General features: G+C 38.1%; 1 protein-coding gene across 2 annotated transcripts in view; it reads right to left on the bottom strand.

The window, feature by feature from the left end:
- COL5A2 (collagen type V alpha 2 chain) overlaps positions 1-13,256 on the bottom strand; it is a 137,419-nt gene that overhangs the window by 58,501 nt on the left and 65,662 nt on the right. For both annotated transcript variants that reach the window (XM_059168630.1, XM_059168629.1), the window contains exons 2-5: positions 9,149-9,373; positions 6,535-6,548; positions 1,985-2,017; positions 892-924 (exon numbers count right to left, since the gene is read on the bottom strand). In XM_059168630.1, the coding sequence (XP_059024613.1) occupies positions 892-924; positions 1,985-2,017; positions 6,535-6,548; positions 9,149-9,373 (305 nt within the window). The remainder of the gene's footprint in view (positions 1-891; positions 925-1,984; positions 2,018-6,534; positions 6,549-9,148; positions 9,374-13,256) is intronic.

Here is a 13,256-nt window from a genome sequence, read left to right as displayed (position 1 = left end):
AACTGAAAAACAGAAATATCACTCTTCTAACTCGTCTTCAGTTGAAGACTCTAGAAAGTAAAGCCATGTGCCTACAAAAGCTCTGTGCACACAGATAGGCTGTTTATGTCAGCCACGAGGGTTAGAGGCCTGTAAAGAATTAAAGAATTAAGTGTATATCATAGCCTCGTGGGGCCCAGTGAGCCGAGTATATTACTTGCACGATAACAGCAAAACTTACAAGGTTCATTTATGCTGTCTTGTCCCAAGCAAGCCTTTGCCACGGACTGATGGCCACAAAAACTCACAGTTTGGATTTTTAGAACTACACAGATGTGCAAACCCCAAATTATCAGCGGTCTGAGGGAAGGTACGTGTGTGTTCTCCATCTAGTTACCTAGGAATGCTACCACTACTCCAAACCTGAAATCAGTAATCTTTCAGGCTAAATCAGTAATATGCTATTCTGATGTGTAATCTCTCAAATTCTATGGAAATACGCTTTAATTTCATTAACAGATGAAATTAATAGTTTGTTTCATTAAACAGATAAAGTAGTTTACCTTTAATCATTGTCAAACAATAGACCGGTGTGCCCTAATTTCCATGAGTAAAGCCAATCTAAAATTAATGATGTAACAACAGATCACTTTGCCTTTCACAGAACCAATAGTGGCACTAACCCAAAGGAATAATAGGGTTCACCAATTTCAGAATGAAATGATCTTTTATGCATCATTCACTGATGCGAAGGAACACTTAAACATGAAGATGTTTCAAAACCAAAGGTTTCAAGAAGCCAAGCCTCATGGTTTTACATTCTATTGTCTTGTGATGGGTTTAATATTCACAAAGATTTTCAGTATCTCTAAGAACTTAAGAGTCCCACCAAAGTTGGAAGAAAATACTTACTGCTGGTCCTGGACGCCCACGTATGCCTGTAACCTAAACGATAAACAAGATAATCTGTAAACAGGGAGTTTCAACAGAGTTTTAAAAAAATCAATAGTCAAACAAGTAAAAATAACGACAAAAATCCCAGTGAATTTTTTTAGAGCAAATGGAGGTTGTCAGTTGATGCCCATGTCCTCTTTGAGTACGCATTAGGACATTATCTAATTTAAACTCTAATACAGGGCAGGAGTATTTTACACTGCCTGAGAGCAACAGCACTGCAGACGAGAGGCCTGGGTTCAAATCCCAACTAACCTGACCCCTTCCCAGTGACATGACCTTGGACTTATCCTCTCTGTGCCTGATTTCCTCCTGTAAAATGGTGATGAGGATTCTAAAACTACCTCCCTAGCAGAGCTGTTGTGCAGACAAATAAATACTTCTAAAGCTCTTAAAACAGCTCTTAAAACTGTAAGTACGTGTAAGAGTTTTTAAATGAAAGACAACAAATGAATGATTTACTTTTTAGGTAATCTTTATTAAAAACAGGCCATTTTCAAGGCAAAGCAAACTGCAAACGCTGTCGAATAAATCAACATGCACTGACAGAGTGATGGCAACTCCTTTGAAATCATGAGCCTGGCGGCTAAAGGGTTTTCATCCTACTTAAAATACACTTTTTGATCATGCACAAGTCTAGGTAAATCTTAGGAATTCTTACAAAATATGGAATGTCAATCAGGATACTGACAAGACATGTTTTCAGAAATGTGGACCATTAAATCCTGCCTTCTGCGTGGATTACATGGCTATTTATGCTGTAAAAGATATACATCTCAACTACCGTTTTACATCCATATATAATGTGCTTAACTTTGTAAAACCCTGATGTCCACTTTCAGTCATGGGACAAGAAAAGTCAGGAATATTGTGATAAACAAACATTAAATATTGTATTAAAGAATCATCTCTTTTGGTTTGTTTGTCTTATACTAAAACTTGGTTATAAAATAACTGATTTCCTTTTCTATGAGAGTAGGTATGTAAGCACTAATATACGCTACACTAGAAGTTTATCAAAGATACGAGGAAAAATAACACATATACTTACAACAGGCACCAATCCTGGTTCTCCTTTTTGTCCCTGTGAAGCAAAAAGATGTTCAATTATCAAAATATAATAGTTTGTTGAACCCAATCATATCTTACTAGAATATTCCATATAAACACTGGGAATTTCAATGTAGGAAAAGTAAAAAGTGGGTGCCTGGGTGACTCAGTTGGCTAAGGATCTGTATTCCGCTCAGGCCATGATCTTGAGGTCCCGGAATCGAGCCCCAGGTCCGGCTCCCTGGTCAGCAGGGGATCTGCTTTCCCGTTCTCTGCCCCTGCTCCTGCTCTCCCTCTCACTCACACACTTTCTGTCTCAAATAAATAAATAAAATCTTTTTTAAAAAATGTAAAGCGAGAAGGAAATGATAAAAGAAACAGTATTTGCAGTAGTCAGCATTATTGATGAAAAAGAAAGACATCTGAAAGACACAAAAATATCAACCAGTGTTTGAAAAGCATAAAGTTATTTCACTTTAGTTTTTACAGTGAACAAACCTAATGTATTGACTAGACCAGAAGATACTTGTCCTGAAATCTCTAAAGTCAAAGCACTGTAGGAAAACTGCCCAAAGACTGAAAACTCAAAAGGAAACCCAACATTTGGATATGTCTGAATTTTCACCATACTATATGCCACCTAGATTTTAGTGACTACGATGGCATTTCTAAAACTCTTGCCACCCTTTCTAAAACTCATGGAGGAATCTGAGAAGTTACAAGAGATAAATTTGCTCATCCTCAGAAAGAAAGGGAAGAAGGAAGGAAGGGAGGTGAGCAGGAAGGAGATAGTGATGTTGGTTAGTCGATTCCCAATATCTGATGAAAATCTACAAAAAACATGAACTGAATAGGAAAATAAAAATAACACAGTAAACAACTATAACTTAAGGGAAGTAACACCAGGCGGTTGAATTGGCTTTTCTAATAGATGCAGCAAATATAAGACATGTACACGACATTCTTAGAACTTCGGTTTCTTAAAAATTGTATTCTCATAGCATGATTTCAGGTACATAGATCAAATACTATTGGATGAATTGTACCTTAGATTCCTCTATTTTACCATATATTTACTTGTATTATTTATTTTGGAGTTTGCCTCCCAAGAGATGTTGGTGTCCCCAAGGTCATGATCAATCTACTTTATATCCTCAGTCTGACACTCAGAAATCCTCAATAAATTCTTGAACGTATTAATTTCCACTAACATAGTATGAAATAATGCTTTGTACTGGGCCAGTGCAGACTATGCATACCTTAAGGATTGTATCCGAAATGTAGAAAAAGTAATGAATTCTATTTTATTTAATTTCTCTTTTCACATATATTGCTCTGATTTATTGATATGATTTATCTGATTATAAAAATAATGTGGGTTAAAAATAAATAAATAAATAAATAAAAATAATGTGGGTTAATAGGGAATTCTAAAAATAGAGGAACTAAATATCATGCTCAACACTCAGGAGACAACTTCTTTCAACATTCTTGTATTCTCAGTTTTCCGTGACGTACCTGAACTTGGTTCACCTCCTCAGGGCCTCAGCATTTGACTCTTTGATTACAGTTTCATTTTTACAATTAAAAATAACACTATGGGGGCACCTGGGTGGCTCAGTGGTTAAGCCTCTGCCTTCGGCTCAGGTCATGGTCCCAGGGTCCTGGGATCGAGCCCCGAGTCGGGCTCTCTGCTCCTCGGGGAGCCTGCTTCCTCCTCTCTCTCTGCCTGCCTCTCTGCCTACTTGTGGTCTCTGCCTGTCAAATAAATAAATAAATCTTTAAAAAAAAATAAACAAATAACACTACGATGAGTATCTTTGTTCATAAACATCTGTGTAGTGTCTCAAGTTGATATCTTAAGATGATCTCTAGAAATTAAAGTTGTGTGTTAAAGATCATACAAATATTTCAGGCTCTTGATCTAGACCACCTAAACATACTCCGGAAAGGTACGATTTAATTATATCCTTCCAGTTGTACTTCACATCTGACAAAATCTTGTAAAGTTAAATTTAAAATTTTTTTTTAGAATCTTCATAGTCTTAATAAGGGATTTGATGGCAGAACCATACCCTGACTACCCCTGCTGATTCCAATGCTCAGGTTAGAGTTCAGCAGTGGGAAATGGCTCTCCCAAGCAGGAGGGGGTACTGCCTGAGTAGATTCAAGAGTCTAAAGGACACGAAGAGAAAGGCTAGAAGAAAGGGATCCCCAACCATGGGCAGCAAAACAGGGCAGGCTTACTTCTGCATTTCCAAGTCTTCTAACTTCTACCTGGGGTCTTCCTATTTTTACATAACCAGAAAGTAATAAAAATTAGCCTCTTTAGAGCTGTAAGAGCTTTCCTTGAGATGTTTGAAAGAATTTGAATTGTTTAGAAAGGGTAGAGAAATCCGTGCCCAATGTCTAAAGGACCTTATGAGAATAATGCTGAAAATAGTGTTCCTTTCTAGAACAAATCTAGAAAAACAAGTCAAAAGCGAAGAGAAATTATTTCAGCCAAACAGAGAAAAGTGGAATAGTTTGCTAAGAATGGTTGGAAAATCTCCATTTCAAGAGACCAGCAATTAAAATGCAGCCCTCGCTCTTCCTCTGTGTTGAGGAGAATAGAACTCATGGATACCTTTCTCAGCTAAATTGGGAGGCTTCAGTTATCTTATTATGAACTTTCTGTTGTTCCACAATACTTGATATGGGATTAAGTGCTCCATTTTTAGGTTCTGATAATACATTTTTCTAATGATTCAATAATGATTCTTATTTTGGAAATAAGCCACAAATGTAAGCATTAATTGCTTTTTTAAATATGGGCTTTGAATAAGTTAATTTACATGGAATGATCATTTGTCTAAGGTTTTCCTAAATTTGATTTTCATACCCACTGGTAAATTTAACATTCAAATACTCAGAACTGGGTGAGAATTACAGCTTCATTTTGCTTCTTGCCTGTTACTCACCACTTAATGCCACATGGACATGCCTCCCCACTCTTGCAGGATGGCGTTACCATGGAGACCATCCGAGTGTTTTCCCACCATTGCATCATCTGTAACATTGGCCTCATTCAGAGATATGACAAAGGCTCAGTACTTATTTGGGAGTTAACAAGAATGAACGAATGAATGAATGATAAGTAAGATTAATATATGAAAGAAGCGCAAAACTTCTTATTACATTGCTCTGCTCTGACAGTTCTGATGGCACCTGATAATAATCGACGGTCATGATGGTCAGCACATAACGAGGACGTGGTAAACCGGCAGCGGCTTCGAGTGTCCCCTCCCAGCTACACTGCCTTTGGGAAATCTCCGATTTAATTTCAGATGTAAATTAAATGTGAGCTGGTATTTGTAGATCTGCTCCTTTGACATATATTCAAATCTAAATGACTTCGTTGATATTTATTCCCAGTAAGACACTTTATTTCCCTTTTAATTAAAAAGTGCAGGATAGCATCACTTGATAGCATCGCTTTCACTGACCATGAATGTATAGCATTGCTTTATCTGAGTATCTGATTTTCACCTTACTGAAGCTCCACCATATGTAAAAGTAAAGGCAGTTTAAAGTTGGTGGTGATCTGCCTGGTATTTGCTGTGAAACTCAGGATCACTGCCCATGTCCATTCCTGATCCCTGACAAGACTGAAACAAAGGCCACCATTTTCAAATTAACTGGAAAACTGAACCAGTTTCAAGGGAATGGAACCCTCTCCACTCAGGGGATGATCCACATCCAGAAGACAAGTGGCTGAAGTGGCCAGCTCTATCTAGGGTCAAGGCTAAACTATACCATTGTCCTCTTGAGTGTAAGGATTGTTTCTGGGATTATGCTTTAGGCTCCTTGAACTGGGGGAAGGGGAGAGAAGAAAAGGTGATGTGTGTTTGGTCAAGTGCTCAGTTACTTCTTTTAAGTGAATATTTACTTGTCCAACCAACAGAAGAGGGGCCACAACCCTACGGTAGGTACGACATCTCCCCCTTTCCTCCTTCCTTCCTTCAACGAAGCAGTTACTGAACTTCCAATGCGTGTAAGGTATATACTAAGCACAGTAATAAATACATGCAATTTGTTGTTGTTCTTCTTCTCTTTTTTTTTTTTTTTTTTTTTTTTAAGAGAGGGAGGTGGGGAGGGTCAAAGGGTCAAAGGGAGAATCTTCAGCAGGTCCCACACCCAGCACGGAGCCTGACAAGGGCTCCATCTTATGACCTTGAGGCCCCAACTTGAGCCTAAATCAGGAGTCGGTCACTTAACAGACTGAGCCACCAGACATCTCAATAAATGCAAGTAATTTGAAGGTTAATGTGGCATAGTCTCAATCCCTAAGGGGTTTATAACCTTCTAGAAGAAACATCTATCAACAAAGATTAACAAAGTGAATAAAATAGAGACAGCCGTAATCTACAAGTGAAGTATCTCATATATTCATATTTGGTAATTTGTACTTTACAAAAGGCTTTCAAATGCTGTAAAGCACACTCCCAAGTGGACAGTATTAGACTGAAGAAGACCCTTCACAAAAATGAAACTATGCAAAGCAAAACTTACCTTTCTTCCTCTACCTATAAAAAAAGAAGAAGAAATACATTAAACATGTTGATTTAAGGAGAAACAGCTATTGAGAATCTCTTATTATTTTCAGTAATAGGTTTTTGGGATGTCAGAATTTAACTTAAACAGGTTTCCCTACTACCAGTAGACAGAACTCAAAAGTTGTTTTAGATCAATATTCCCATAATAGGCAAAGTAATACATCCTTTTGGAAAATTCTAACATTACTTAAATATTCCTCACACCATTCATATAACATTTAAAGCTCATTAAATGATAAAATTAACTATTATAATAGTAATGAATTATCTTCAATCAATATTCTATTGTTTGGACCCTTTTTTTTTAGTAGGTTTCATTCATATGGCTAAAAGACCAAAATACATTAAAGATATACAATTATAGAGTAAAAAAATCTCCTTCCATCCTGTCACTTTCCCCTACTGCCCAGATTTCAATGCCCCAGAGGGGCCCACTTTTACTGATTTTTCTATTACTAGCCCCTCTAACCAAAAATATAATGAGACATTCTATTTTTTAAAGCTGTCATTTGAGTTAGTAGTGTCTTACAGTTTTTTCAGGTAGATCTGGTACATTTCATATCGTTTGTTCTTAGCCATGTTATCCTATCTGTTGCTATTACAAAGGAGGTATGTTTAATTCTCATTATTTATTCTATGGGGTGATTGTTGGTAAATAGCTAAGTCTATTAATTTGTAATTTTACACTGCATTGTTGTACAAAATTATTCTTTTAGTAGTTTTGTACTCCATTCCCTTTAAGTTTTATAAGAACACAATTATATTTCCTGCAACTAATCATTTTACCTCCTTCCTTCTAATTTCTAAACCTCTAATTTTTTCTCTTACCTAATTGTTTGTTCAAGTACATTCAATAATATTAAATTGTAGTGGTGATGATGGATATCCATGTTCTGTCTCTGAGTTTAGAGAAAATAATTCTAGTACTAAACAGTATGAAGCTTTTAAGCTGAGATGTAAATATTTCATCATGTTAATGAAATGCCATTTGATACTAAGTTACCAAGCATCTTTGTCAAGAATACTTTTTCACTTTTGCCAAATATCTTTGTTTCAATTACAAGGAAAACCAAATGGTCTTTTTTCATAGATCCGTTAAAGTAATTATTTTTTTAATGGCAGTATTGATTCTTCCTGTGTTCTTGCCTCTGTCATCTTCATTTCCCTGTGATGGTTTTTGGTTTTTTCTTCTACCTCTTTCCTCATCATTAATTATTTTGTATTTCTAATGTAGCCCTTTCTTAATAAATTACTCCACTAAGTTTTATTTAGTTTATGGCGAATGGTCATTTTTTTAAAATCAGTTCTGTGGTAATATATTTACCAGTGTGTTCTTTATTTTGTAAATGTAGCTAAACACTCCCGCCTTTTTTCTTTTTTTTCCCCCGCCTTTTTTCTTAGAGTATCTTCGCATCAGTTCTGTTACTAGCTGTTTTTATTATTCATTTTGGAACAAAGTGGACTTTCCAAATCCAGCTATTTGCAGAAGGTCACATATTTTACTGTTTTGGGTTTTTGGTTTTTTGCCACGATTGTCCCAACATACTATTAACTTGGCCCCATAGGTTTAATTTTACTTTGTTCCTGGAGCTTCTTAGCAGATTGCATCAGCTTTGGGCAGCCCTTAGGTGTCATATTTTTAATTCTTTGCATTATGTCTTTCTGACTACATTGCTAAAAATTGAGTTTAGGTATTTATTCAAGGCACAATGTTACTGTTGAATGATATCTAAGAGGAGAACTGATAAATTAGGGTCTAATATTTTGTGAAAATATGGTTGATTGTTGTTATTTGCAATGGAATTTGGGGCAGGGGAATAAGTCTCAGCACTATCTTGATACTGACGCATGCCACGCTAGAACATCCACGACCGCTGAAGCAAATGACCTAAGAGTTTAATATTAATCTTCCCTATTCATTGAAACACATAAATATGAACTTCTTTCTCTAATATGTGTCTTTGACACATGTATTCAAATACATAGTCTATATTAAACACAGACATTTGTCTCCAAAAAAAGTTTTCAAAACCAGCAAATGATTTCATTCTTTTCTTCAGGAAATCCATCTCCTTCTCTTGTCTTTCTGAGCTATCGGTAAAAGCATTCTGCTCTTATGAGCTGATGTGACAGAAGGTGCTCTGGCATTAAAGTAGATCAGAAATAATTATTCCATTCCCAAGAGCAAACTTGGCACCAGAGAAGACAAATGTGTTTTCGAGAACTCCTCTGGGGCATGAATAGACCTCCCAGAATACCGACAACTATCTCGGAGGCATCCAGCATGCACGGGGTAACAAATGGCCATATGAAGTGACCATAAGAAATTCTCAAACTAGACATAACCACACAAAATTCAGCCCCAAATTCCCCTGGTTTTTAAGAAGACAGGAAATTATCCTCTCCCTCTCAGTAACATTAGATAAGGTGTGAGAAAAACCATTAACTCCCAACACCACGGACGGACGAGTGGCTTCATTATTCTCTTGGTTGCTGAATTCTGAGAGCAAAAGCCACTGGAACGATGATGAGTCACTGGGCTGTTCTGGGTTGGCTTGAAGCATTCTTACCGAAATTGGTGTTGCCACCTCCAGCTGTGTGTGGGCAGACGGGACAGCATTCTCCGGGGGGAGTTACAGGGTCAGCACATTCAAGTACCTCCTGGCACTGTATCTTGTCACAGAGAATGGCTCCATTGTCACAGACGCAGATCTGGCAAGGGGCAGGTTTCCAGATGTCTCTGTTCAAGTACATCTGACCATTCTGAGTGCAGGCTATTTCCTCACCGTATCCTTCTAGAATGAGAAGAAAAAGATGCAGGGGGTGGGGAAGGAGGTTAGTAATCTTCTGTAATTTTGGAATTTGGAAAATACTTAAGAAAGTGAATCATCCTGTGGGTCCAGCCATTCTGGGCTGAGCACTAACCTACTGAGGAGTGAAACACGGATGGACTCAGTCCGGGCGTTTACAGACGAAGCGACGTGCGCTTCACAGTGAAACGATTGCTATATGTACGTCCTCGTAAGACAGGGGAGGGGAGAGTGATCCAAAGTAGATGGCAGGTAGTGTTTCCCAAAACATTTCATTGTGAAGGTTTAAGTAACCCAAAACAGGAAGATCAGTAAGATCACATTTTTAAAAATTTGAAAGGGTGAGGAGAAGAATAGTTCAAAGGGGAATATATAATTTCTGTGTTTGGTGAACCCTTACATGATTTTCAACCACTAGAAACTTTAGATTAGGAAATCCAGCAACAACAGAAGACAATATGTATTCTTATTCCGTGAAGAAAGAAAAAAGTGTATGGGTTTTTAAAAATTAGCTTTAAACATAAGCTAGAAAAGGAAAAACAGTGTCTCCTTTCATGGGATGTGTCTGCTGAGCTCCAGGTGCTTACTAAGCCACAAAGGACAAGCAAAGCTCACATGGGCAATGTAGTCTTCAGTCCAAGGTCATCAAAGAGAGTCACGACCACAGCAGTACGGTAAGCTATCACATAGCATCTGCCAGATACTGTCTACATTTAGATGAAAATGTAATGCGATTTGGAAAATACATGCTATCACATAGCATCTGCCAGATACTGTCTACATTTAGATGAAAATGTAATGCCGATTTGGAAAATACATACACACGTTTATACATATAACAATTCTATTATACAATTATTGTAAGAGAAATATATTACTTCTTTGTGTCTTTTAAGAAACAAAACTACAGTATTTTAAATCACAATACGGATCATATCATCCTTGCTTAGCTCCTATAGATTCCTCCAAACTACTTAAATTCCGAAGCCCAAAGATTCCCTTCCCAGTGTCCTTGCACAATCTCCCTCCTCCCTCCAGACACACAGAGCTCACTGCTGTGGTCTGCTTGTCCCCGGCCCCCACCGTTCCGGCTGCTCGACAAAAGTGAGCCTCTGCCCAGCCCATTCGCCCGTCCAGTTTCTACACCAGCTAATTAACCAGTTTCCAAAATGTAAACAGGCAGGATAAATCAGTGCCCTCATCAAACTTATCACAAGTGGTATCAATTTACTCTTTTTATCTGTTTATTCTCTTATCTCCTTCCCTTGCCAGTAAATTCCACGAAGATAAGGACTAGTTTTTCTTGTTCATCATGGCATTTCTACAGTTGGACGCCACACCTCGCCGGGAGCCAACACTCAACAAAGAGTTGTTCAAAGGTAGACAGGAATGTGCCCATGAGTCTAAATTATGGTTCACTCACTTCATCGCATGGACATGAACTTTGTACAAAGCTAAAACTAAAATAAAAATTAAAAAGGCATTTGTGATTGGTATATAAAAGTATTTATAATTTTCCTTTATTCTTAATCGAAGTGTAGTTGACATACAATATTCTATTTTCAGGTGTACAGCGTAGTGATTCGACAATCAAATACACTAGAAAATGCTCACCACAATAAACGTGGTGACTGTCTGTCACTAGAAAAAGTCTTACAGTAGAAAGAGCTTCTTGTTTGCCGATGCACTCTGTGCCGAGCTACGGATAAAAATTTCAGTTCAGGGGAAAGACGTTGACCCAAATATGCATCCCCTAACTCTAGAAAGCTTTTCTTGGGCAACATTCTTCTCACTCCATGGAACACTTTTGCTGCACGTGTCCAGTCCTTCATCCCAGCCCTGCGGCCGGCAGGGAGCTGCTCTCCACCACCACACGCGCCTTCCGAGCCGGGCGCAGGATGATCTGGACGCCTGGTTTCTAATCTGCTGCTGCTTCAGCAGAAGAGTTTATCACAAAACACATGGCCGATGCAATCAGGACTGACTCTGCGTATTTTAGGAATTTTAATCCCGGAAGAAAACAGAACTCATGCCTTAACGTGCTGTAATGCGGGACTGTCTTGAAGTAAATTAAGAAATCTGTGCATCAAATAGCCGTGAGGCAAGCCGTTTTTCTTAGATGAAAAACCACTTTAAAACAATGTAAATCCATGATGAACGTTTCTACCAAACACACCCTGTACAGAAATGGACTTAGACCTATCGTCTACTGCACAAGTGAGTGAGGTAAATACTTGAAGAGTAACTTTGTTCATTAAGTTTTATGGCTGAGAAAGAAATATCCAGTCACAAACCCTAAATGCCATTGGCTGAAAAAGAGACTCACTGTAATTCAAGCAGCTTGCTTCTCCCTTCCCACACTCTGAGGGGCAAAGGTGTTGGACATATTTCCTGGGAGTTACGTGGATGCACAGTCCTGAGAGTGTATCTGTTCTGTTTCCAAAAAGTCATATTATCATTGTGAGGTAGACCTCAATAAACAATTAGGGAAGTAGAAATAGAGAATACAAAAACTGAGCTGATGTGAAATAATGCTGTCAATTAAATAACATTAAAATGTGTGAGAGACTCTTCTGGGGTGATTTATCCTGATTTCTGTGGTTCCTTTGAGGTGGGAATAAAAAGACACATTCTCTCTTCTGTGTCAACTCAGAGAAGGTCACTTTCTTCCTGAAAGTTTAAGACAGCATGACCTCAACCCAGGGGCAAAGAAGTGAGCCGCTGTAGGACTTTCCTTAAATGACAATGTTAAAAGTTAGTTATAGACCATGAGTCATCACTGGTCCTTTTCCCCGGAGAATTTATAATTAAATTTAAGATGATGTGGAAAGTTAGTTGGAATGCTTTTAAATGGCAAGGAGATGAAAAACCACATTTACTGCTAAACCCTGTCTTCTCCTCCCCCGCACAAGGATCCACACACATCACAGAGGGCCCAAAACCTCGGCGAACCCTCATTGTTCGTGTTTGAATGAAAGACATGTACAAAGAAACACCAAGTAGAAAATACAGGGTGGCTTGCCCCTCTCGGGTTTGTACATGGTAGTTGTGTGCCTGATGATTAGGTTGGCCCTGCTGTTTTCTCCATAGATGTTTACTTCAATGAGAAGAAAAGTAAAATAGAAAGCAAAATTGTAGACAATTTGCAGCGAAGTTGTCATGACACAGTATTTTATAAATGACAATATTACGAAAAACAAATAGAAATGTTCAGGTGACATTCTGAGAGATTCAATACTGTCCTGATTCCTCTACACATGTCATAAAAATCAACCCAAGCTAACACGAACCTTGATATAAGGCCTGGAACTTAAATAATGACTGGTTTTAAAGTATGTGGGTAAGCAATTTTTTAAATAAAATCTTAAAGAAACATTCCCAAACTGCAATATTGTGACACGTGTCATTTGCTATTGGTCTTTCTTAAATTTTCTTAAAATTGAGGAGGACTGGTAGGACTGGTAGATGTCTGATAATGCTGCCATTATTTTGTGATCTTCTGTGGTGTTGCAACTTCCAAAAATTTTGTCTTCCAAGCTGCAGGGTTCTTTTACCCTTACCATGTTCCAACGCATTGAACCAGTCCACGGTGAAGTCATCACCACAAATGTCCTGGCACCGATGTCTTAGCAACGAGATGTATTTTAGCCGACCACACTGTGCTCCAGAGTAACCCGAGTGCCCTGTTTCTCACGTATCTTTAAAGACGTGTCTTCTCATAAAGCTTTCATGTGCTTTAAATGCAGTTGTAAGAATTCAGTTTTAATCACTAGATGGCAGACCAAATCTACCATCTTATTATCACAGATAATCAGAAATTCCGTCCCCAGAACCGCTGGTCACTTACCAGCCATAGCCTAGGTCCACA

Source organism: Mustela lutreola, chromosome 3, assembly GCF_030435805.1.
Source record: "Mustela lutreola isolate mMusLut2 chromosome 3, mMusLut2.pri, whole genome shotgun sequence".
NCBI lineage: Eukaryota > Metazoa > Chordata > Mammalia > Carnivora > Mustelidae > Mustela > Mustela lutreola.
This window is presented reverse-complemented; position numbering and strand designations above follow the sequence as displayed.